At 35.1% G+C, this 23,582-nt stretch overlaps 1 protein-coding gene across 14 annotated transcripts in view; it reads right to left on the bottom strand.

Annotated features, from left to right (window-relative positions):
- Positions 1-23,582, bottom strand: part of LOC137658521 (actin-binding LIM protein 2-like) — a 499,957-nt gene that overhangs the window by 61,384 nt on the left and 414,991 nt on the right. For 11 of the 14 annotated variants that reach the window (XM_068393310.1, XM_068393300.1, XM_068393303.1 and 8 more), the window contains exons 5-10: positions 10,594-10,720; positions 9,842-10,026; positions 9,083-9,240; positions 6,995-7,069; positions 3,629-3,824; positions 2,975-3,202 (exon numbers count right to left, since the gene is read on the bottom strand). In XM_068393310.1, coding sequence (XP_068249411.1) covers positions 2,975-3,202; positions 3,629-3,824; positions 6,995-7,069; positions 9,083-9,240; positions 9,842-10,026; positions 10,594-10,720 — 969 coding nt within the window. Of the gene's footprint in view, positions 1-2,974; positions 3,203-3,628; positions 3,825-6,994; positions 7,070-8,220; positions 8,260-9,082; positions 9,241-9,841; positions 10,027-10,593; positions 10,721-23,582 lie in introns of all 14 variants that reach the window. The other 3 variants (XM_068393309.1, XM_068393302.1, XM_068393311.1) reach the window with 3 other exon arrangements.

Genomic DNA, 23,582 nt, shown 5'->3' with positions numbered 1-23,582 from the left:
GTAGTAATTGCGAAAACAGTTTTACAATGCAACAGAAAAACATAATGAAAGATAAAGAATTCAGTGGCTGGAAAAGAGACTAAACACTAGATCAAATAAACTACGTTTAAAATCTCTCACCGCATAAAGCCTGGGAACAAGAATAAAACTCTAGAAACGTTTTACCTTCTTCCCCTACAGCGACTAGGAGAAGAGTAAAAAACGAGAACAACGTTACCCGCTTGAACGAAACGTTTATTCTCCTCTCTCTCCCTCCGTCTCTATCTCTCTCTCTCTTCTCTCTTGACTTAGAACCTGAGAGAAGAGCCCAACTATATATCGTTAAAACATATTATTTGCTAAAGGAAAAAACTGAAAGGTTTCCCAAATAAAAAGTTCCTTTATTAGAATTAAAACCATTTAAGCTAAGAAAGAATGAACAAAACGCTAGAATCGGTTTACTCTTACTGCAACGTGAAACCGTGAAATACTCTCTCTCTATCGTAACGATAGAGCGCATGTTGAACGTTCTGAACGTCAACAACTGCGGAGACTAAACTAAACGTTAGTTCATCTTTGAAAACAGTACGAGACTATCAAAGAAATTCTTTCAAAAACATTAAAATTAAAAAAGTATAAATTCTTAAAAGGAAAATACGATATGACGGGCTCAATGTTAATTAACTTCGGTTCCAAGTAAGGACCGCCTACTATTAGGAAAGGTCGCATATAAACAAACATAAAAATTAATTTTTATAAGTTTATAATAAATGGAAAGTTAATCGAAGAGGCCTAAAAAGGCGGAGAGATATAAAATAAATAGATCTATAACTTGTTAAGCAAAATTACCAAAACACACTTCCGTCTAAGGGAAGGGTCGGCCATTTAAAAGTGAAAGAGAGTCCATACTCTCTTCGTCACCAACACTTCCGTCTAAGGGAAGGGTCGGCCATTTAAAAGTGAAAGAGAGTCCATACTCTCTTCGTCACCATAATTAAATCTATCCAAAACGAGTTCAAGTTTTGAAATGAAGATAAAACCCCTACATAGCGAAAGCTCAAAACTGGAATAGTGTACTTCACCAAATCGTTGTGAAAACAAATCCAGTTAGGGACGGCGTATTTAGTAGGTCTTGCCTGTGGCACGACAGAGGGAAAATTGGTTCGTTGTTGACATCGAGTACTTGAGTACCTACTTGACAGATGGCGCTGTTGATGTACACCCCCACCTGTATAGCGATCGCTGGCGTATTCCTCCCGTAGGTTTTTTCTGTCGGGCAGCAGGGATGCAGCTATATGATCATCGGGTAAGTTTGATATTGAAAAAAATACAATGACATATTACAGACATGCAAATGTGTATTTGTAACAAAGTTATCACTAAAAATATTTCTGATTAAAATGAAAACTAAATTCTAAATTCAACTTTTAAATTATTTCCATTTTGGTTTCATAGCAGTCAGAATTCTCTAAGCTAATTGTTCAAAGAAGCAAATCTTAGAACATGAACAACCCTGTATTTTTTCTTTGATTAAAAATCTGTAAATCTACAGTTAAACTTTGGAATAATTCACTATGATAAATATTGGCATAAAAAATAATTTGCATAATAAAGAATTGTATATAAATTTAATGAATTGAACATTTAACTTTTCAATTCTTCTAAGCAGTAGGAAGTTAAAATTTGTATGATGCAAGATTGTGTATTGTAAATCACATAATTAAATTTTTGTCTAATACATTTCTTTCTGCTTACCAATTGTCAATTTTCGAACATGAAGGTAAATTTAATATTGCCTCTCCCCTTAATCATGTACTGTACCCATATTCACTTCATAAAAAAATAAGGAATGGAGGATACTATGGAAAAATGCACAGCAATACCAAAAGACTCACAAAAAGGAAATAAAATGTTAATTCAAAAGTGTAAATGCCATGAAAAAAGTACCATGAAAAAGAAAACAATTGATATAGACCAAAACGCCTTATATGAAGAATAAAAAATATCTACAGGATTTCCCGCGGAAGGTTTATAAAACTTGAAGTATCAGAAAAAGGGCTATGGCAATTAGATACACATTTACTGTATACTATGCAGTGGGAGTTTATGTTTTAAAACAAAAATCCGAGATAAAAGAACATGCAATCCCATGGTTTGGCACAGACAAATCTCTATCATTTTAATCCAGAACATACATAATACTTGAGGAACAATTAACTAGATTATTTTAGGCTACAACACACAAATATTGCACGCATTTAAAGTAACTAACAACTGGAAAGAAAGTAAATACAACTCACATGAAAAAAGATTTATATACTACACGTTAAATCACGGCATATGCCCAACTTACTATTGTAATTTAACAAGAGCATACAGTAAACTAGACAAGTTTAAAAAACCCAAGCATTAAAAATTAATGTATGTGACAGTTAATCCCAACTTTAAAGGAGTGGGGAACAAGAATACAAAATAAACAAGTACACTGCAAAAACATGATGAGTACATTCATCTCCTGAATGCATTATGCATCAGTATTCCACATCACATCAACAAGTCATGAAAGTTGCAATTTATGTATTTATAAATTTTATGAATACTATAGGAACTCTTAGAAGCAAATACAAATGCCAATATAATTTTATGAAATTGGTTTGGGACAAATCAACAAGCTTCCAGGCATGTCTCACTCCAACCACAAGACCACAAATATTTTTTGTCAAGTTGAATTAGATTTATGGGAAAGTAAAAATAACGTCTAGGGCTGGGCTACATGAAGCTAAAATATCATCTGTAAATTACACGATTTAATAGTAAACTAGCGACCGACTTAAAATCAAAACTTCTCTTCCTATGCTCAACTTTATTAATATCCTATCTATATATATTCTGATCCCAACTAAACCCAATGTAGGATATGCTGGCCCTACCCTATGCCTGGATAATAGAAATTTGTCTGCAACTGTACTGTACTCTTAAAGACTCAAACTCATACCTGGATCTGTATAAGGGTAAGGAGGAGCAGGGAAGTCATCTCTTTCTATTCGTGAAACATCTCCACTTGGCGGTTTCCGTCCTCCTGGATAATGTGATAGTGCGATAGGCTCCTCATTATTCATATGGGGAGACTTTGGTCGAGGTGTTTCTGTCTGCATTTGATCCACTAATACTCGCATTCCTAATCTACTATTCGTCTTGGGGAGTGACAGTTTTCTATAATCAGCTGGAAGAGAAGAAAAGCAACAGCATACGATTTCAGGTTTTTCTTTCAATAGTGATGTTGAATATTTCAAACAAATCATCACTTATTGAAAACAAGGTAAAATAAGAAAAAAAGGTTAAAAAAGTTGCATTCCCTTGAATTTGAATAATTTTGGAAAAGAAAGGGAAATTATAGGAAAAATATCAAGCAGTAGAATTGCTGTACATAATCATATACAGTAATACCCTGTACATATATACAGTATTGTACAATATCATGAAGCAAGTTTATCTTTAAATTTACGATCAATTTACTTTATTGTGAAAAATATTAGACACTATATATGACATATGCAGGAAATCAAATATCAGTACTGTACAGTACAGTACTTTGAAAATGTGTACCAATTATCTGAAATGGATATTTGGCAATTCTTTAAAAACTTACGAGGCGGACGGTGGAAGTGTGGAGATTTGGGTGGAGGACGGTCATATGGGTCCAATGGACGCTTGAGATAACCTTGTGAAGGTTCGGCAGTAAGATATGAGTATGTGTAGATACGCGTTATGTCAACAGGACTTTGTGAAGATTTGTACTCGCGCAATATCAAACCAGGCGAGCATGTGCGATAGGGACCCGAGAACTGCGGAAATATAAACCGGTAAGCTTCATTTCTACCTTCATAAAAAGTAAATGTACATTATGCTCAACAGTAAACCCACGACAGATTTGTGAATCATAGTTTTTATTTTATCATATCAATTTTGTCAGATATTTTCCTAGTCTAGGACTTGTTTAATTACAGCTTAAATGAAAAAATATAAAGTACAGTACTATTGATGTAATAGTAAAATCTACAGCCATCTCTGATATCACTTCAAAATGACAATACATCTACTGTACATAAAGTATAGTATGCCTTTTCTGGTTAAAATTAATTTCATAAGCCAATTTCTTTTATGAATTTTCATGTATACTGTACTATACACAGTGAAGTGCAACTATATACAATATGCAACAGTGTGCTGTAATGTAACTAGTTTTGGACTCCCTCTTTGCAAATTTAAGTAATATTAGTATTGGCAAATATACTTCCTTGGGTTCATTGGAAAACAGTCTATACAGTATTAGGTAATGTGACGATATACTAAAAGGGTAATTTTCCAACTACAGAAAACCTGCCATAAAAAAACATTCAACTACCATTTGGTACTCATTTTAATTCTATGTACTGTACTGTATTCCATAACCAGACAGGAAACTACATTCTAAAACTTTAAGAGGAGATTTCTCTAATCTCTATAACATGATCAATAATTTTTCTTCTTAGCCCAGATATACTGTATGTATACAGTAGTGTGAAGTTGGTTTCATTAATTCTAGTACTGTACACTTCACACGAAGCTAAGGAGACATCTAACACCTGTACATTGTACCAGGTAATGCTGTGTTTAGCAAAAGAGAAACTCCTCGCAACGCTGCCTGTCAAACAAAGTTGTGGACCTTGTAAACACATGATCAAAAGCATTTTTATTAACTTTACAAAGTGCCATTAAGTAAACAACAATAATTTTATATATAGCACTTTGTAAAGTTAATAAAAAATGCTTTTTATCATGTGTTTACAAGCCCAGCAACTTGGTTTTGCTAAGACAACATTACCTGATAAAACATATAGCAGTTAAGATGTCTCCTTAGGTTCCTGTGAAGTGTACCATAATTAATGAAGCTATCTGTACCAAGTCCATAAAATCATTTCAATGAATTCTGGTGTGCTCATTTCAAGGTGATTACATTAATCCTCTTTAGGCATTAAAATGAATCCACTGATCATTCACTAATTAGTAATAAAATATATTCAACTGGCTTATGACCGTTAAAAAAATTCCTATAACACAAATATATATTTACTGTAATATACTGTATTTTAAAATTGTTGCCTATGAAAAATTAAAATGTAAACTGGAATGTGATAAAGGTAGAGTAGATTGACAATTCTTAAATCCTTAATTTCCAGAAGAGCAGCTACTTCATATTGTACTCACAACTTTAAGTGAGCATACTAAGTTTCAGGGCTCTGCACCATAAGAAATACATGACTATAGTGTAAACCAATTTTATTATGTTATCTTTTATTTCATATTCATCCCTCAACTATGACCTAGGATAAGTCAATTTACTCTTTATTTTTTGCATTTATAGTATTTTCTTGGTGGACTGTGTGTAAAGATGGTAGAAAGTGGGAAACTCTGTAGTATGTCAAGTTCTCAGACAATGGCGAGAGCCCTTTAAAAGCCAAATTTAGGACATTTGTTAACTACAGAGTAGTGTATAGGCTTCAGCCAGCTATGAGTGCATGCTCTATGTTATCTATCTAAGATGAATTGTCCAACCTTTTCTAGAAGTAAAGTCTCCCAGAGTAACTATTTTGCCAGCTTACTCTTATTGTAAAGTCAGAGAATCTCTTCACATCTTATTATTTACTTGATTGTGTTTCCTCAAATAATATTCATATAAAATGCATAAAATTGTGCTTTCATAAAATAATGTGCTTACCCTTTAAATGATGCACTCTTATTAGCTGTAAAATCTAATCTATAGCACCTGAAGTATAGCTTTAAAATACAGTACTATCATTAACATAAGTTTGGATACTTGATGCTAAATATACTGTATTATGGTTGTGAGTCTTTCAAAACTGGAAGATGTTTATATAAGGTTAAACTTGAAATCCATGACAAGTATCGTATTTGATGTTATACATGTAAAGCTTATATTTTCTACCATCTCACTCATGAGAAAAATTGTCAATGTATCAAGAAAAAATAATGTGTAGGCCAGCAAGAAAGGAGACCAAATTCAAGAAGTATTTTTTCAACAACACAACAATGTACCGATGCAAAAATCATGTCCTTCATGCACTGTTAACAAAATGTATGTTGCTAATACCGCATTCATTAAGGAAAGGTAACCAAAAATAAACCCTTCATTGAAAAAATTTAAAAATGGCCCACTTTTAACAAAAAGTTCTACTGCAAAATATTATCAACAACTTTAAACATCATTTTAAATAGGGTTATGAAAAAGATGATAATTTATATAATAAAAATATGTTTGTGTGCGAGTGTATGGGTTTACTTACGTGGCTTACATAACTAATGGTTGTTAAAGATAATCTCTTCAGGTTAAAGGTAAAATCACTTGAGCGTACTAGGACACTGTGATTCTCAAGTAGCCTCATTATGTAATTTTCCATGTTTAAGGATACAGTTTTTTATCTGAATTTCTGACAATGTTGTTTGCAAGGTTCTAGGCACTTCTCACTCTTTTCAAAATATTTATTGCTGTGACCACTTACAGTAAATCTAAAATTTGTTAGGGAATACAGTATGACAATATTGAGAGTGGCCTTTACCACTAGTGCATACAAAAATGGGTATATTACTTTAAACCAAATATTAGCAGCACTCAAGATCTTTAAGCTTTGCAATAGCTTTTGAAAACAGCCAATCATTCAGTAAAATAATTAATTATCTGCCCATAAGTTATTCAATTGCAGATCTTTATCACAGTTTAATATTCTAAATAATATTTATAGTGTGACAACTTAACTAAAAAATGCACAATTTTGGGAAACAGGATTTTTCTTTGATACACCAAGCATAATTTGTAGCAATTATTTTATCTATACCGTATCTCTAATGGTAAATATTCTTACCTTACTCATCTACATAGCTTAAATAACTGACACCAACAGCTGTAAATAAACTAACTATACAAATGTAGTTAAAGAAAAGCAAACTGGAAACGCACCTTCCTGCTCAGGCTGTTATAGGGACTATAGGAGCGGAAGGATCCATTAAGACTTGGCGTGCGGGAACGAGAAAACTGAAAAAAATTGTTAACAAAACAAAAATAAATCTAAGCATGCAAATACATACAGGCATCTTTGTAACACCTTATTAGCATGCTGCTAAAACAATGATAAATAAAAATGGAAACATAATCTTAAAACTACACTGAAAATGCAAAAAGCCCTAAAGCACAAAAAAAAAAAAATGTGTACCTATCAATACAAAAGGTAAATCAGGGTAAAATGAACCAAAACACACTCAAGTAAATGTCCAAACAAATACATGTTATGTAAGTACTGTATTCATGTTTTAGTAAGGGGATATGTTCCAGGAATATCACACTTTACTGCTATCTTTGGAAAAATTGATACTTTAGTATCCTAAATAATTTCAAGGGGTTCATGTTAAATCATTTAAAGGAACAGAACCAAGGATAGAATAATGAATGATTACCTGAAGACCAAATCATGAAAAAAAACTGATCCAGGGAGATTTAATGTTAAACGAGTACAGTATTAACCATGTGCAACACTCAAAAGCCCCACATTGAAGGTGATACATAGATGAATAGTGTGTTAAAAAACTATGAACTTTGCTTTTAGTATAGTAGGAAATCATGTTGCTTATGATAATAAAATGTATGTAGATAAAAAACAACTATAATAAAACAATATGCAGCTACACTTGCAGTGCAATGCTACAGAAGCTTATTAAAATGAGGTAACCAACCAGAGCTTCAGATATTATTGGATGTCTAAATTACATCTACTATATTATGCAATTCAGAATTACAGTAGCATGTTTGTTTCAAACCAAAATAAACTTTATGACTGCCAAGATAAAACTTACAAAAGCTAAGCCCTCTATAAAAGAACTACATTTATTGGTGTTGCAATTGAACGGACCCCATTAGTATATGCTTACATGGCATAAATAATTCTGTATACCTTTTCATTGTTATCTTTACACGTGACTCCGTCAGTGATGATGATAAAGGTTAAGTGAAGGTTATCTCTATATAGAAACACTAGGATTGGAAAGTCATAATCACTGGACAAGTCGTATTTCATCAATGGGTTAGTTACTACATTCATACACAAAATCAAAACTTAGTCACAGGGTTTCTAAAAAAAAAAAAGGTATTCTTATTATCAAATACAGTAAATAACTCTTTGTGAGGCATACCCGCCGCCATCTCCCCGAGGACTCTACAGTTTCGATAAACTGTTGAGATGAAAACCAAGTTATTGTACTATCTACATGATTATCTTATTCTCTAGGCTAAAGGAAATTCAAAACAAATTTTAATACTGATGCACTAAAGTCTTGACTCTAAAGATATTTTCCATTGAACATTACACAATATTTCATAGAGTTAGAAATCAATACTGCACCGACTTACATTCAGTTGCAAACAGTAACAAACAAAAGGAGATTTAGGAATACCTGCCTAAAAATGCTATAGTTAAAACACTTAAACAAAAGTATATGGTTCTTAGCCAGTAAACCATACTGAACTACTAAACATAAATGCAAAATTTCATTCATTTACTCTATGAAGAAGAGCAAAAAAAAAAAAAAAATCTAGATGCAAACTTAACACAGAAGCACGAACAAAAAGGATGCAGAATTTTTTTTCTTCCTAAAAAAACCTTGTAACAATATTTCTACCACATTATAATCAAATGAGAAATTTGAACACAATCATTCATTGAAAAATAAATTTACTTTAAGTTTGGAAAAGCAAAAATATCACAGATGACCAGATAGTTAAAACTAAAAATATTATTTCGAGGAACATCTAACTAATCAAAATAAAAAAAAACTTTCCTGTTAATATTACTGTAAACTCACCAAAAAGGATCTCACATGATAATAATTCACTTTACACTTTTACAAAAGTTGTCGAGTCTACATCAATAAATGGTACATAATACATTAAGTAGAAACATTGTTACCAAACTAAGGCATAAAATACTAAAATAATAATAATAGGCCTGAGAAAAAAGAAATCGTGATACAGTCCTATAAAAGCTAGTCAACTTACCTGTGTTTCTGAAGCTGTAGAACTCAAGCCATCAAAGTCACGTTCTCGTTCAACTTTTTGATCTCCATTTACATGATGGCCATTGGATATAGATCCATTTAAAACTGTACCATTTTCAGTAGGCCCTGGACCACAGCGAGGATGCCATATTGCTGTTCCTATTAAAACGCATACAATTTGATTATAAAACATGTTTGGATGTACAACTGTTTCGATTATGATAGCTGCACGAGTGATTGCACATATGTAAGAAATGTAACGATGCCCTACACAAATTTATACAATTTGTTTCCTTTAAAATGTGAATAACATCAAATTATTATTCCCCCTTAAACATTTAATATCCTTATTAAATTGATCAATATGAAGTCATGCAATAATAATGCTTTTATCATTGCAAAAAATTGCATGTAAGTACAATATATTTTAGAGTATTGTATAAAGAGAAATAAACTCTCGAGTAATAGCTTCCATCAGTCAAAAACACTGACGCTTTTGCATAATTCCTTAAAACATGCGCTGACTTATGAAATTCTATTTACAAACATATTAGGACTGACAAGATAATATACCTATACCAAGCTAATACAATGAACTGACTCCTAAACCTTCATCATCACAAATAATGTGATTTAACCCATACAAGTTCCTATAAATATTTAAAAAATAAAAGGAGTTTAATATGTACTTGGTAATTTTGAGTAACATCAAGGAGAAACCAATGAAAAACCTAACTTCTGACACGCAATAAAGACTAACCTTGCAAGTACATCTCCTCTCCATCACCAAACGGATCGCCGCACTTCGTACAGCGTGCACAAGTCGGGTGGAAATGATGATTGTCTCCAGCTTGTAGCACCTTACCACTGATGAATCTATTACAGTAAGCACACTTGACACCAAACTGTGCCTGATAATCCTTTTCACAATATGGCAAGCCATCCCTGGAAAATGATATATGAGAATAAGAGACCACTAAAAGTAGGAGGAGGTAAATTTGAGTGGACTGTATTGGAAATAATTTTTAGTTTTTATACCACAGTGTATTTAATATGAGTACATTTTATACATAAATTAAAATATTTACACAATATGGCATCAGTAAAGCAATCCAATATGTTCTTTACAATCAAAGTAATGTATCTGCAAAAATAGGTAACTTTCATATGTCTCTGAACAGTTTACTTTCTTTCTAAGGCAATATGCTATAATAAGAAAATGTATTACTGTAACATATCAATTTTACATAATTTTCCAATTTAGAATGACTCCATAATACTTAGTCGATAGAAATATAAATAAAACGTTAAAATATCCTAAATGTGAATGGCATGGCATACATGAGACTCAAGATATAGAGTCAAAAGTTTAAATACAATACAGTTTTAAAGGTAAAATGTAATCATATAGAAACCATGACCACACCCAAGGTTAAACAACCAATTGTGTCAATGCTGAAATTAGAAGTTGAATAATCAAATAAGACAACTTGATTCGAAACATATACTCACTTTCCCATATATTCCCCATGCAAGACAGTATTACAGGCAGCACACTTGAAGCACCAAATATGCCACTGTTGATCCAAGGCAATCAATGCCTGGCCCTCTACCAGTTCCTCTTTGCATCCTGCACATTCTATGAAGAGAAAATAACTGTCGTCAGCATTTAGTGTTGTAACGTTAGTGAGACACTTCACATTATTTCTTCAAGAAGAAATAACAGAAAAAAAGTTTAAGGGCCCCAAAAGTCTTATCAATTTCACATGATACTTGATAAAGACTAATACAGTAGGAAGGAAAAAGATGAAAGTAATCTCTAATTAAATTCTATTATTTTTGCTGCCACCTCCACATGAGAGAAAATTACCATTAGCATTATTGTTAAATTTTAATCTGCCTCAAAATATTATGGAGCTGCTCATCACCAATGAAAAAATTTAGCATTGAAAAAAAAAATCAAACAAGAAAATAGTGAATATAACAGATAAAAAGACAAATAATTATAAATTAAGATAAGAATATTTCAAAGTTTTTGTCTCGAAAGATGTAACAAATTCAATTTTAATTGTAACTGTTTTATAGTGAAAAACTGAACTATAGAAGATTGCAAATTTATTCTGTATGAATGTGTGATAATAAAAGTCATATAGTACCATATTGTACAGGCAATTGTCTGCAAAAATGTTGACAGAGAAAGAAAGAATATGTGTATCTGTAATTGTTAGCAACAATTTTATTTGATTGAATTTCAAAGTTCCTAAAACTGTTTGTGCTGGGTTAGAAGTTTAGAAATATAAAAAAGTAATTCTGATATTTTACCCTAAAATCAGTCTAGTTACGTTTATGATACTGATCTAGCTTTGTATAATGAAAACAAAAACAATAAAATAAATAAACAGTAAATTTGACACAAATAAACATCCAAAACAACATGCCTATCATTTGGTTAATTCAGGGAAAGTGTTTTATTGTGGGATAGTACCAATTAATTGCAATTTAATTACAACAAACAATTACCAATTGGAAACAACACAACCATAAGAAATAACTAAAGGTATTAAAACGTCAATCGTCAGTAAAAGAGCATTAGTTTGTTAAGATACGCTATTCATATTATGCTAAAAGAAAAACTTGATTTGAATGAGAAACAAATCTCTACAAGTTACAAGTGGTGAAAAAAAAGCATCACAAAAGACAGGGTTGAAAAAACGAAATGAAGGATAGTTCTTAACTTTATTGTAAAGTATGACAGGCAAGAAAAAATTGAGAGAGAGAGAGAGAGAGAGAGAGAGAGAGAGAGAGAGAGAGAGAGAGAGAGAGAGAGAGAGAGAGAGATTCAACACACATGCAGTGCTAGACCAAAAACAATATGCTCACAAAACAAAAACGGTAATCTAAGGAAGATTTTGATAACTATAAATACAAGTCAGAAATATCTATATATTTACTAAACAAACTAATGAGAAACAGTTTAAAATATCTAAATAAAATAGTGTTTTCGCTACGGAGAAGGAATAATTATTGGAAATTCTATAGAATGGTAAAAAAAGTTTAACATCCTAAGATTGAAAAATATGTTTATAATGAAATAAGGAGGATCTTAAATTTCATTATGGGCAATCTTGGCTAAATGATTACTTTCGATCGCTACATAAAAAAACATGAAAAGTAATTTACATCTAACAAATATATCAATGGCCCCCTTTTCATATGCATTAAGAGTAAATTCACCACTGAAAGATAAGAAAAAAGAATGGAGGAATTTTCGTCGAAGTGTGGTCGGCACTTTCAAAAAGAGAGGGGCAAATCAATCAAGAACATCAGTGATCCTGTTACGCATACATTACACTTCAATAGGTGACAGTTAACCTGGTTTACATGATAAATTAACCCAACATTAACCGACACAAAATACTACCTTGCCGGGGCAGGGTGCGGTAACAGGGACCTGGAAAAATGTGGTTATCTTATAATATGAAGATATCAATGGAATTTCAAAACATCAGTTCAATTTTAATCTGAGAGAGAGAGAGAGAGAGAGAGAGAGAGAGAGAGAGAGAGAGAGAGAGAGAGAGAGAGAGAGAGAGAGAGAGAGAGAGAGAATGGTAAATTAAATTAGATATACGCGGAAATATTTTCCTTCGAAGTTTCTATGAATTATTCAGAGAGAGAGAGAGAGAGAGAGAGAGAGAGAGAGAGAGAGAGAGAGAGAGAGAGAGAGAGAGAGAGAGAGAGAGAGAGAGAGAATGGTAAATTAAATTAGGTATACGCGGACATATTTTCCTTCGAAGTTTCTATGAATTATTCAGAGAGAGAGAGAGAGAGAGAGAGAGAGAGAGAGAGAGAGAGAGAGAGAGAGAGAGAGAAAATATTATGGTAAATGAATTTAGAAATGTGCGAAAATATTTTCCTTTTTTTGAAGCTTCTATGAAAATTTTTCACTTAATCCAATATGTAAACTCGTTCATTTCAATGGATAGTGGTAATAATTGTCATGTACACGTCAAATGGTTAAATTCTAAACAATAAGACTCGCTTTTAACAAATTCTTCGCATTTATGACAAATATTTTCGGTCTTAGAAAAATATTAAATTATAGAACAAAGTACTTAAACATTTACATTTACAAAATATGAAAATGAAAAATAGGTACATTCTACTTAACATAAATACAATAAGGTACCCGGTAGTTGTAAAAAAAAAATTACAATTATAACCAATGTAGATGTAAAAAATACGCAACTGTTTAATAATAGATATTCGCAATTTCAAATAAAAAAATACGCAGAATGTTTAAGATATAAAAAATACATACTATATATAATATATATATATATCTATATATATATATATATATATATAATATATATATATATTTATATATATACATATATATATATATATATATATATATTATATATATATATATATATATATATATATATATATATATATATATATATATATATATATATATATATATATATATATATATATATATATATAAATTCTATACTCGTCATGCTTCACTCGCACTTTCAACAAAGGCAGAAACTTTAGACGAGTTGCATTTCTAAAACTAATCAAACAAGCCAGATTAAAAATGAAAGATTGCAGTCTGCAATTTTTCTCCTTTTTTATTTACATAAAGAAATGAGTAAACAGCACACCCGCTTCTCACTATCCACCAGTCTCTCTCGAGGAAAAAAAAAAAAAAAAAAAAAAAAAAAAAAAAAAAAAAAAAAAAAAAAAAAAAACGAAGAAAAACATGAGTAAACCTCAAACAGTCCACAAAGTTAGCTGCAAACTTTTCCTAACAACACTGATGTCTCCAGACAAAGTCCTTTTAGATCTTCTTTTGAGCGACCTGTAACCTTATTTTGAATCTTCCCTGAACGACCCCTGACCTTTTCCCCTACCACAACGTTCGCGGAGGTAAAGTTAGCCATTATTATGTTACTATTACGATCTTCTTCCAGCTTTCTAACAGGAAGGAGACGGCGGCTGCGATGTGTCTATTGTGATTGAAAACAGACCACAATACTTCCTGCCTTGAAGGCTTAATTTAATCAGCATGACTTTAAAAACAGACTGGAATGAATGAGCTTTCGAGCATAAATTGTATATATTTTCAGAAATATATTCATCAAATTAAATAAAATTTGTATCATTCAAAATTTCAAAATAGATTAACTGATATTTCTGAAGGGTCTGAAGTGAGAAAAACAAGGTATTTGCTATCTGTGAGGTAAATTGCGTAACCAAAAAAAAACCAGCTAAATTCTATTTATCTGCGATATCTCTGAATATTAAAGTTTTAAAAAATTACAAAATCCTGAAAATCGGAACAAATTCGCGTGCAATTCATGCGGTTTGAAATTCTTAAATTGTAATCCCACATTAATAATCAACGAACCGTAATGAGAAAAAGTACTTGAAATTTATATAAGTTTACATTACGTAACGGAGATTTGATAGCACGTATGTTTATATATATATATATATATATATATATATATATATATATATATATATATATATATATATATATATATAATACATGTATATTGTGTGTATGTATAAGTATGTATGTATATCAAGTTACATACATACAAATTATATACAACATATATATGTATGTGTATATGTGTACATAAACATAAATACACACACACATATATACATATATATACATATATAATATATGTATATTGTGTGTATGTATAAGTATGTATGTATATTGTGTGTATGTATAAGTATGTATGTATATCAAGTTACATGCATACAAATTATATGCAACATATATATATGTGTGTATATGTGTACATAAACATAAATACACACACACACACACACACACACACACACACACACACACACACACACACATATATATATATATATATATATATATATATATATATATATATATATATATATATATATATAAACTTCGTGTATACTATTTGTATATAAATGCATGTATACAAGGTTATATAGCATTGACGAATGTCTGAACCAATAAAGAAAATCATTTGTAACCATCATCAAAAATATTAATCTATATATCATAAACATGAGGTAAATTACATCTTAAAAGCTTATAGACCAAAACCAACGTAGGACTTAATTCTAAACCAAAATCAATAATACGAAAAGAATTTACTTTATTCCAAAATACATCACCTAAACAGAGCGTGAACTTGATGATAAGCTTCCTGCTTCCATCTTTCTTCCTCTTGCAATACTTTCGCAGAGAGACTCTTACTTGCGTGCTCTGGCTGATCTCTTCCGGTTCGATTTTGGACGGAGCCTCTGTGACTTTCTCATGACTAGATGAAGACTCGTGATCTTGACTAGATAAAGCGGCATCGATATCCGTACTATTTACAGGCGGGACGGGTTTGAATACCATGGGTAAAGTGACGTAACCTTCATAGTGACCTAGTTTCATGAGGTCAATGAGAGACGGCTGTTGTTGTTGTTGTTGTTGTTGTTGTGGGTTTCCAGGGGTAGGGGTGGTGGTGGTAGGGAGGGAATCCACCGCAAGCAGGATGGTCGATTGTTGGTTGGGAGACTCGGGGATAATAGTTCTGGTGGGCCTGCAAGACTCCGTAATGGGTGGTGGGCGTGGCCCCTGGCATTCCAGGCTTCCAAATGACAGGTTGGTTTCCTCGTTGTGGTCCGAAAGTTTATATTCCATCCGTTCCGAGGGACTAACGTGCGATTTTATCTCCGCTGTGCGGTCTTCCGATTCGTGTTCAGATTTTACTTCGCTTTCTTCGTGACGCATTTGATCGGGGCTTGGGACTCTCTCCGCCGATGAGCCACAATTTCGATCATTTTCTCCAAGTACGCTTGTAAATGCATCGCCGGATAAAAAATGGTCTTGATTTTCAGTCGAATCGGCGACAGGTCCAGGATCCCAAAGTTCTAAGGGGGATATTGTTCTAATGGGCGAGCTTTTTCCATTTTCAAAATCAGAATATTCAGATATCCTGTCTTTTTCGTCATCTTGATCGCAAACAAATTTGTCTTTATCTACATGAAGCGTTTTTTTCTCAACAGGGTCATCTGGATGTGACGTTCCATCAGGAGGTTCCCGTCGCAATGTCGCTAAAGGTGAAAAACAAGAAATAGGTCGTCCTTCATACAAGTAATCAGAGTCATTAACTTCATTTTCATACGCAGAACCTTGAGTGACCTCTGACACACCTTCCATTAAACCACCATTAAAAATAGACTTGGGTTGTGAGCATATAGGTTGTTCAGATGTGACAAGTCCGGAGTCATTTCTAGTGTTGTGATTATTGGTAGATTTAGGCTGGATTTGGATAGGCGCAGAGCCCTGCAGTCTGCTAGCAGTGGATGCCAAGACATTGTCGCTCTTACATAGGGCATTTCTTATCTTCTTATAGAGGGGATAACGGGCACAGAGGGTGTGACTCAAACATGAAGCAGGGATGGGCCTCAGCCATTTTTGTGATGTTGAAGAGATTAAGGTGGTGTCAGATTGATTGGTTTCTGAATTACTGTCTTCCGACCTTTCGGGAAATTTGTGGGTAAGGCTTCCTTCCCAGTAAGGATTGTGTACCTGGTTGTTGGATTCAGACTTGACGGCATTCCAAAACCTTTCTCTTGACATGATATCGTTATAAAAACTACGAGGACTCTTCGGTCTTCTGTTCAAACAGGTGCATTTGATTGTACCGGTGGGCCCATAATGCACAGGTGTTATGTCATTCTCGTGGCTCCCAAAATTATTCGCTCTCATTTCTTTATTTCTCTTACATTCTACGCAAACATTACGTAATTCATTATTAAAGAGAATTTGTCTGTCGGACCGAGTAGGTCTTGTGTTTATGTCATAATTTTGCGTAGGTGGGCGAAAACCTTCCACCTTATTACCTAAATTCAAATAATTATCTACTGATGTAATGCCATGTGCATTTTCTTTCTCATGGAAGTTTCCTTGATACCTAGAGCTGCTAAGGTCGAACGGATAGTAACCGCTTGGAACGCCACTAGCGGTTGGCCAAGCGTCAGCTTGGGCTTCAGATGGTTGGTCGCTAACGATGGCATAACCGCTGATGCTATTCCCATAAGTGAAATTGTTACGCCGTTCGTCGTCACGGTTCCTAGGGCGATGTGTCGAGCATAACTCGCTGGTATTATCCAACTGGCCCTTAAATAAATTATAATTCGAATATTCACTGTTGTTAGTATCTTCACATTTCTTGAAATTCTTCCGGGAAATAGATTTTCTCATAGTCATGCTCGCAGCACGACAGTCGTCATTCTTTCTGAAGGTATCATGAGCGTTCGTGCTTCCTTTCGTTTCCCGACGGTCTGTAAGCTCATCAGCATTGCTAATGACACGCCTCTCGTCTGTTTCAGCTCCTGAGATGGTCTTAGGGCTTGAAGGAGTATTGTTGACATATGGTCTTTCATTATGACTTGGTTGAGAAGTTTCAAAGCATTTGCCGTCTGTGTCGTATGCTTCATCTGCGCTGATGCTTTGCTCGAAAGATACTGCACTATCAACGCTTTTCTTAAAATTCGCGGTTTTCTTTCCATGACTGTCACTTTCCCAACTTAATCGAGGCTCCCCAGGTGAAAATGTTTGAGAAGATGCATTAATGTCGAAATTACCTCTGAGTTGGCTGGGAGACGGTGTAGTCTGGAGGGTGAAAGCGTGTGGAGGAATGTTATATGTATATATGTCGTTCCAGTCATGGCTATAATACATAGGATTATATTTATCTCTCGAATTTTGGAGATGTTTCGGCAGGTGATATTGAAACTGGTGACTTCCCGAATTAAACCCATGGCTGTCGTTAGGCCTGAAAACGCTCTTATACTGTGAAATTGGGTTCTTGGAGCCGTAATGGTTAGATTCTTCGGAATAATATTCCTTACTCGGCTGTGTGGACTTCCAATGTTGGTCACCAAAGGCTCTACTCGATGGTAAACGAGATTCATAAAAGTCATCAGTATCCCGATTGGTCAACGTACTGCTGGCAAAAGTATGGACAGGAACGGGAAGGGTCATATCATACCGTGAGCACGCATCATGCTGAGAATAGATGGGTGTGTCCCAATTAGAGTTAATGGAAGTGTTATGGGCAGGGCGAAAGGTATTATTCAAGGGTGTGCCATCCCTCGTTGGACTTGGAGGCACGGAAGTATGAGGGGGAAGTGGGGGTGGGCTGCACGATGGCACTAAATTGGGAACATCATTTATTTTGTGGATTTTCCCATGCTCTTCATTTTCCTTCTCTAAGTCTACATCATTTAAGGGTCCTAACATAACCAGAGTCCTTTTTCTCCTTTCGCTATCCTTTTCTGTAGCAATGCTTGCCCCTTTACATTCCACAAAAGAAGACACGGTATATCTGCTACTGTTTTTTCCTTTGTCCTTGGAGTCTTGCCTGCCGCGGTACAGATTTAAAAACCTCAAGGAATCCAAAGTCTTTTCCGCTAAATCATCTTCCTCACTTTCCTTATCAAATTCATTCCCGACACCTTCCTCGTCATTACTACCGATTTCGCTGTACTCATCGCTATCTGAGTCGCCACATTCGAAGTCGCTGTTGTAACCACCATCGGCGAGGAAACGCCCCTTACGCTGGTCTTTGATGTCCTTGGCACCTCCCAGAGGTCCTTCAGGAGGTTTTTGCTTTACCAAGGTCTCGTTATTGGCCGGTTTCTCTAATTTGAAATATTTCCAACAGCTTGCGACCTCGAAGGCGTCGTTCACATCGCCATCACTGCTGTGGTGTACCGTACGGTAAAGTCCCCCTTTCGTGTCATTATTATGAACTCGAGTTACATCAAGGTCATTGAAAGACCAAGATGAGAAACCACACTGGTTTCGTATAGAGTCACTATTATAATTATCTCTACTTTCTTTTGCTTTGTCAAACGAATGCGCCTTTTCCCTTTCCTGAGAATTACTCAAGTGATCTGGAGAATCAGGACAGTCCGTTTCTTCTTCCCAAGAATCAAGGGCGTCTTTATCAACGGAGATTTTTCGCATCTTGTTCGAAGATGTCTTTAAAAGTCTTTTCCTAATTTGCTCCCACTTGCCGTTTTCGTAAGGGTCATCAAACCAATCATTATTTCCCCTGGGATCAAGCGCTAAATTCCTCGTTTCAGGATAATGAAGGTCGCTGCTTGGCATACCGATTTCTCTTTCTGGGATAGATATGTCACTGTATAACCTATCGAATCCTCTTTCGTTGGAACACAAGACCTCGCTTGACCTACCAAATACTTTCCCCATTGAGTGATCATCGTTTTTCTTTGTTGTTGGAAAATAATGATCACTGCCAGTCCTATCAACCCCTCTCCCGTAATGATAATGATCGTCGATTAGCATATTAATTCCTCTTTCAGGTGAATTCAAGTTGCAATCTAACCTGCCATCTCTTTCTGGGGGACCAAAGTTAATATTTTGGGAACCGAACCATCTTACATCCCCATCATCATCCGATTCTAGTGGAGCAATAAAGGGCGGGGCAGCACCATTTGTTACTGTCATCTTTTTCATCGTTCTTTGTCCTCTACTTCCCACCCTGTACCAACGGCGGTTTTCACTATCAACCCAACCTTCAATGTCGCAATGGGACGCATCCTTCTGATCCCGACCGCATCCATCTCCATCGCTTCCCTCTCTATCAGAGATTCCCCCTATTTTCCGTTTTCTCCTATTCCTCCTCTTCTTTCGAAACCCAAGATGGCTGTTCCCAGGAATGATACCTCCGTCAGACGGTCTCACTTTGCGCCCTTTGCCCTTCCCTGTATCACGCTCCACGAGACAGCCAAGGCAAGTGCCCGAATGGCGACTATTTCCCGAGGGTTTTCCCTCTGACAGATTGCACGAAGAGCAAACATCGGGAAGGATTTTCTTCCTCTGTTTGTCGGCATCATTTGTGTAATTTACTCTCCGGTACAAATCAAGGGAATCGTGTTCAAGACTCGTATTTACGTCAGAGCTACTAGTGCTAGTACTGGTGCTTGTAGAGGAAGACCCTTCGTCATCTCTTGCTAACTTTTCTTCATCAAAAGATGGCAAAATGTAATCTGAAATTCCTAATGATACATTATCGTCGATTCCATTTCCCCTTCGGTCAAGTTCAGGCTGGAAGTATATGGAACCTTGGTAATGACTCTCGGCAGTAGAATACTTGCTACTAATATTAGCATTAAGATATGCCCCTTCAGTTTCTGGAAACAATGCATATTTCCTAAAATCTGAATAATTCCAATTTACAGCTGAAACAGAACCAGGATGGTTCAAAACACTCGTATCAGATTTTATTGTGTTTGTATTGCTCATATTCAAAGTCGAGACGCGATTCGAGCTCTTTTCGAAACAATCATCTGACTCACTCTGCTCAGATTCACTGGAATCCAAACTCAAGACAATGTTCGAGCCTTTCAAAATAAACTTTGGAGATTTGTTACGATGGGAATTTTCCAATTCTAAACTGGAGAAGCGATTATCTGGGTTCAATATGCAGGTCTCCGCTTCGCTCCACTCAGACTCGGAAACAGAGTCGCAAAGGTCAATCTCTTCGGATGAGTTACGGTAATCATTCCCATCGCCGCTCGTGTCGTTGGAGTTGGCAGAGAGGGCGTCGGCATTAGTTAAGAAAGAGGGAGAATGGGAATCACCTTCGTCCGAATTTCCGGTTCCCATCAAGGAAGATGGGAAGGGGGAGGAGACTAGACGGTTACGGTTCACGATATCAACATGGTTCATGGCACCGAAATGGTTTGTAACGTCAACATGGTTCAGACTGCTGGTTACGTTTTCATCATTTGGGAAAGGGGTATTTACTTGCACTTTGTCATCTACGACACAAACTTCTTCAATCCCATCTTTAATCTCTGAGAACTTTCCTTCAAATTCTTTCACACCACATATTCCCAAGCTCACCTGTTCACCATTTGATTCAAAATTAAAGTTCCAATCTTGTTCGTGAACAGATTTGGAGTGAATTTCCGTATTACCCTGAGATAAAAAGCGCAAATGACTGCTTTTGGCGTTGTTAGACGCAGCACCGATGACATCCCTCTCCACCGCACTGGTGTCATCATCATTACACAAATACTTTTGGTGGTCAGTGACATCACGATCCTTAATAATGTTGAAAGCACGATTTTCACCACCATCAACGGAAACCCCTACAATTTCCTCGCATACTTCATCGTCCTGTTTCTCAAAATTACCTGCATCAACAACGTCATCCCAATGAAAGCACTCATCAATGAAATTGTCAAGTTCATCAACAGGGGGACCTGGAGTCGACGATTTGCCATCAATGCCTTTGCACATTTCATCACCACCACCATTTTCATCATCATAGTTCACCGAGCTCTTAGATTCATCACTGTCAGGCTGTCTGGAAAATAAATCTTCCTCGAGCCACGAAAACGAATGACTGATGGCTTGGATTGCCCCTTCTTGGGTGCTTAGATCCAAGCTACCAACAGCACCCGAGTCTGATGACGAGGAGGACGATGATGATGACGATGACGCCCCAAATTCATTTTCCTCATATTCACAATCGGGTGACGGAGATGATGATGATGATGACGAATCTGAAGATACGAGTTCATCATAAGGTTGAATCTTCTTTTCCAGGGTATTCTGGTCCCCGCTGTCAAAGTCCCATTCCAGCGAGACATCAAAGGAACCATCATCAATCTGTTCCGCATCTACATTTAGATGGTTTTCATCTTTTCTATTTTTGATAGAGGTACCTCCAGTACATGAATTTCCTTCATAAATACCTTCATCTTCAAATGACGATGTCTGTGGGCTTACCGCCGAAGTCCTGATATAATTTCCATGAAACTGTCCAGCGAAAGAACCACCGGTATTTTCACCAACAGTCATTACGTCCTGGAAAGGGCCTATCTGTCCATTATCACCCGACGGGGGAATAGGGGTATCAACTAAACGCTCTGCTCCTTCGTCAATAGGAATTTCATCCTCTTCAAGAGACGCCCTCAGTCGCAATAGTAATTCCTCGCTCACCTTTACACGAGAGAATTTTTTTCTCTTATTGTTAATATTTTTTCTTTCAGTGTTTCCGCTCTCTGTGTCCCGTTGGGAACGTCTTTCGCCATCTGCCGGCGAGTTAGTGGTTTCTTCAGAGTTAAACATACTGACTTGCTCCCCAACAAATATGTGTTGGATAATATTTAGGCCAGCACTGGTCGCAATATAGGTAATAAGATATTTTCTATATAATGCTGACGGTTATCAGAATTTTTAACCGAAGTAGTTCTTAATTTCATAAAGAAATAAAAAGCACAAAGAACACTTCACTCCCCCAAATATTTTTCAAATTTGAGAAATTTCCATTTTTCGCAAAATACAGGTTACATATGTGAATCCACCAATTACATAAATTAATTTTTTGAAACATAACTCATCAAAATAAATGTTTCATAAGACAATGCATTTTTTTTCTAATACTTCCTCATACATTTCCATAGGAGTCATCAATAAAAAAAAAAAAAAGTCACCACTAAAGCGCTTCGCCTCACGAATTGCAAGAGGTAAATATTTCGGAAAACGATTCGCAATTAGTGTAGAGCCGCTACTCCACACCTTTGTGCTTCCGCACACACTCGCAGACTACTTGAAACTGTGGCGCCACACACAACTAACACTAAAACCGCGAACCTCGTTCTCTCTCTCTCTCTCTCTCTCTCTCTCTCTCTCTCTCTCTCTCTCTCTCTCTCTCTCTCTCTCTGCAACAGAAGGTAGGCTAGTGATTGTGTGTGTGTAATTGTGTACATATCGTTCTATGCAATATGAATAAGAGATCTTAAGTCAATGTTCAACTACGGTTACAAAAAAAAAAAAAAACATAAAATGTTTTGTGGAAGTGATTTCTCTCTCCCTCTCTCCGCAAGCAAACAAACAGACAAACAAACACACACACACACATACATATATATATATATATATATATATATATATATATATATATATATATATATATATATATATATATATATATATATATATATACACACATGCAAATCACCCTTGAGCTGCTGGCTTCACAGATATACAAATATCACTATATATATACATATATATATATACATAATATATATATATATATATATATATATATATATATATATATATATATATATATATATATATAATGCCAAAATACACCCATGTGTGCATACTCTACCTGTAATTCATTACTTGAGCAAACTCGGTACACAGGTCGACTTTAAAAACTTTTCCAAACGTGTCGTACATAACTCAAATCCACCCCTCCCCACCCCCCTCCAACCATGTACACCCAGCCACTCCCCCACTGCACTACCACAAGGGCTGACCGCAGTGTCTTCATACCTGTGTCAGACTGAAAATAATAAGTGATTACTTGAGTTCTTTACCTCTTATTCATCTTTCTTTCTTAAGTAATACTTGAAGTCCTTCGCGAACAGTCCTTGTA

This window comes from Palaemon carinicauda, chromosome 19 (assembly GCF_036898095.1).
Source record: "Palaemon carinicauda isolate YSFRI2023 chromosome 19, ASM3689809v2, whole genome shotgun sequence".
Taxonomy (NCBI): Eukaryota; Metazoa; Arthropoda; class Malacostraca; order Decapoda; family Palaemonidae; genus Palaemon; species Palaemon carinicauda.
The sequence above is the reverse complement of the archived record's forward strand: the minus strand, read 5'-3'. Positions and strand labels throughout refer to the sequence as shown.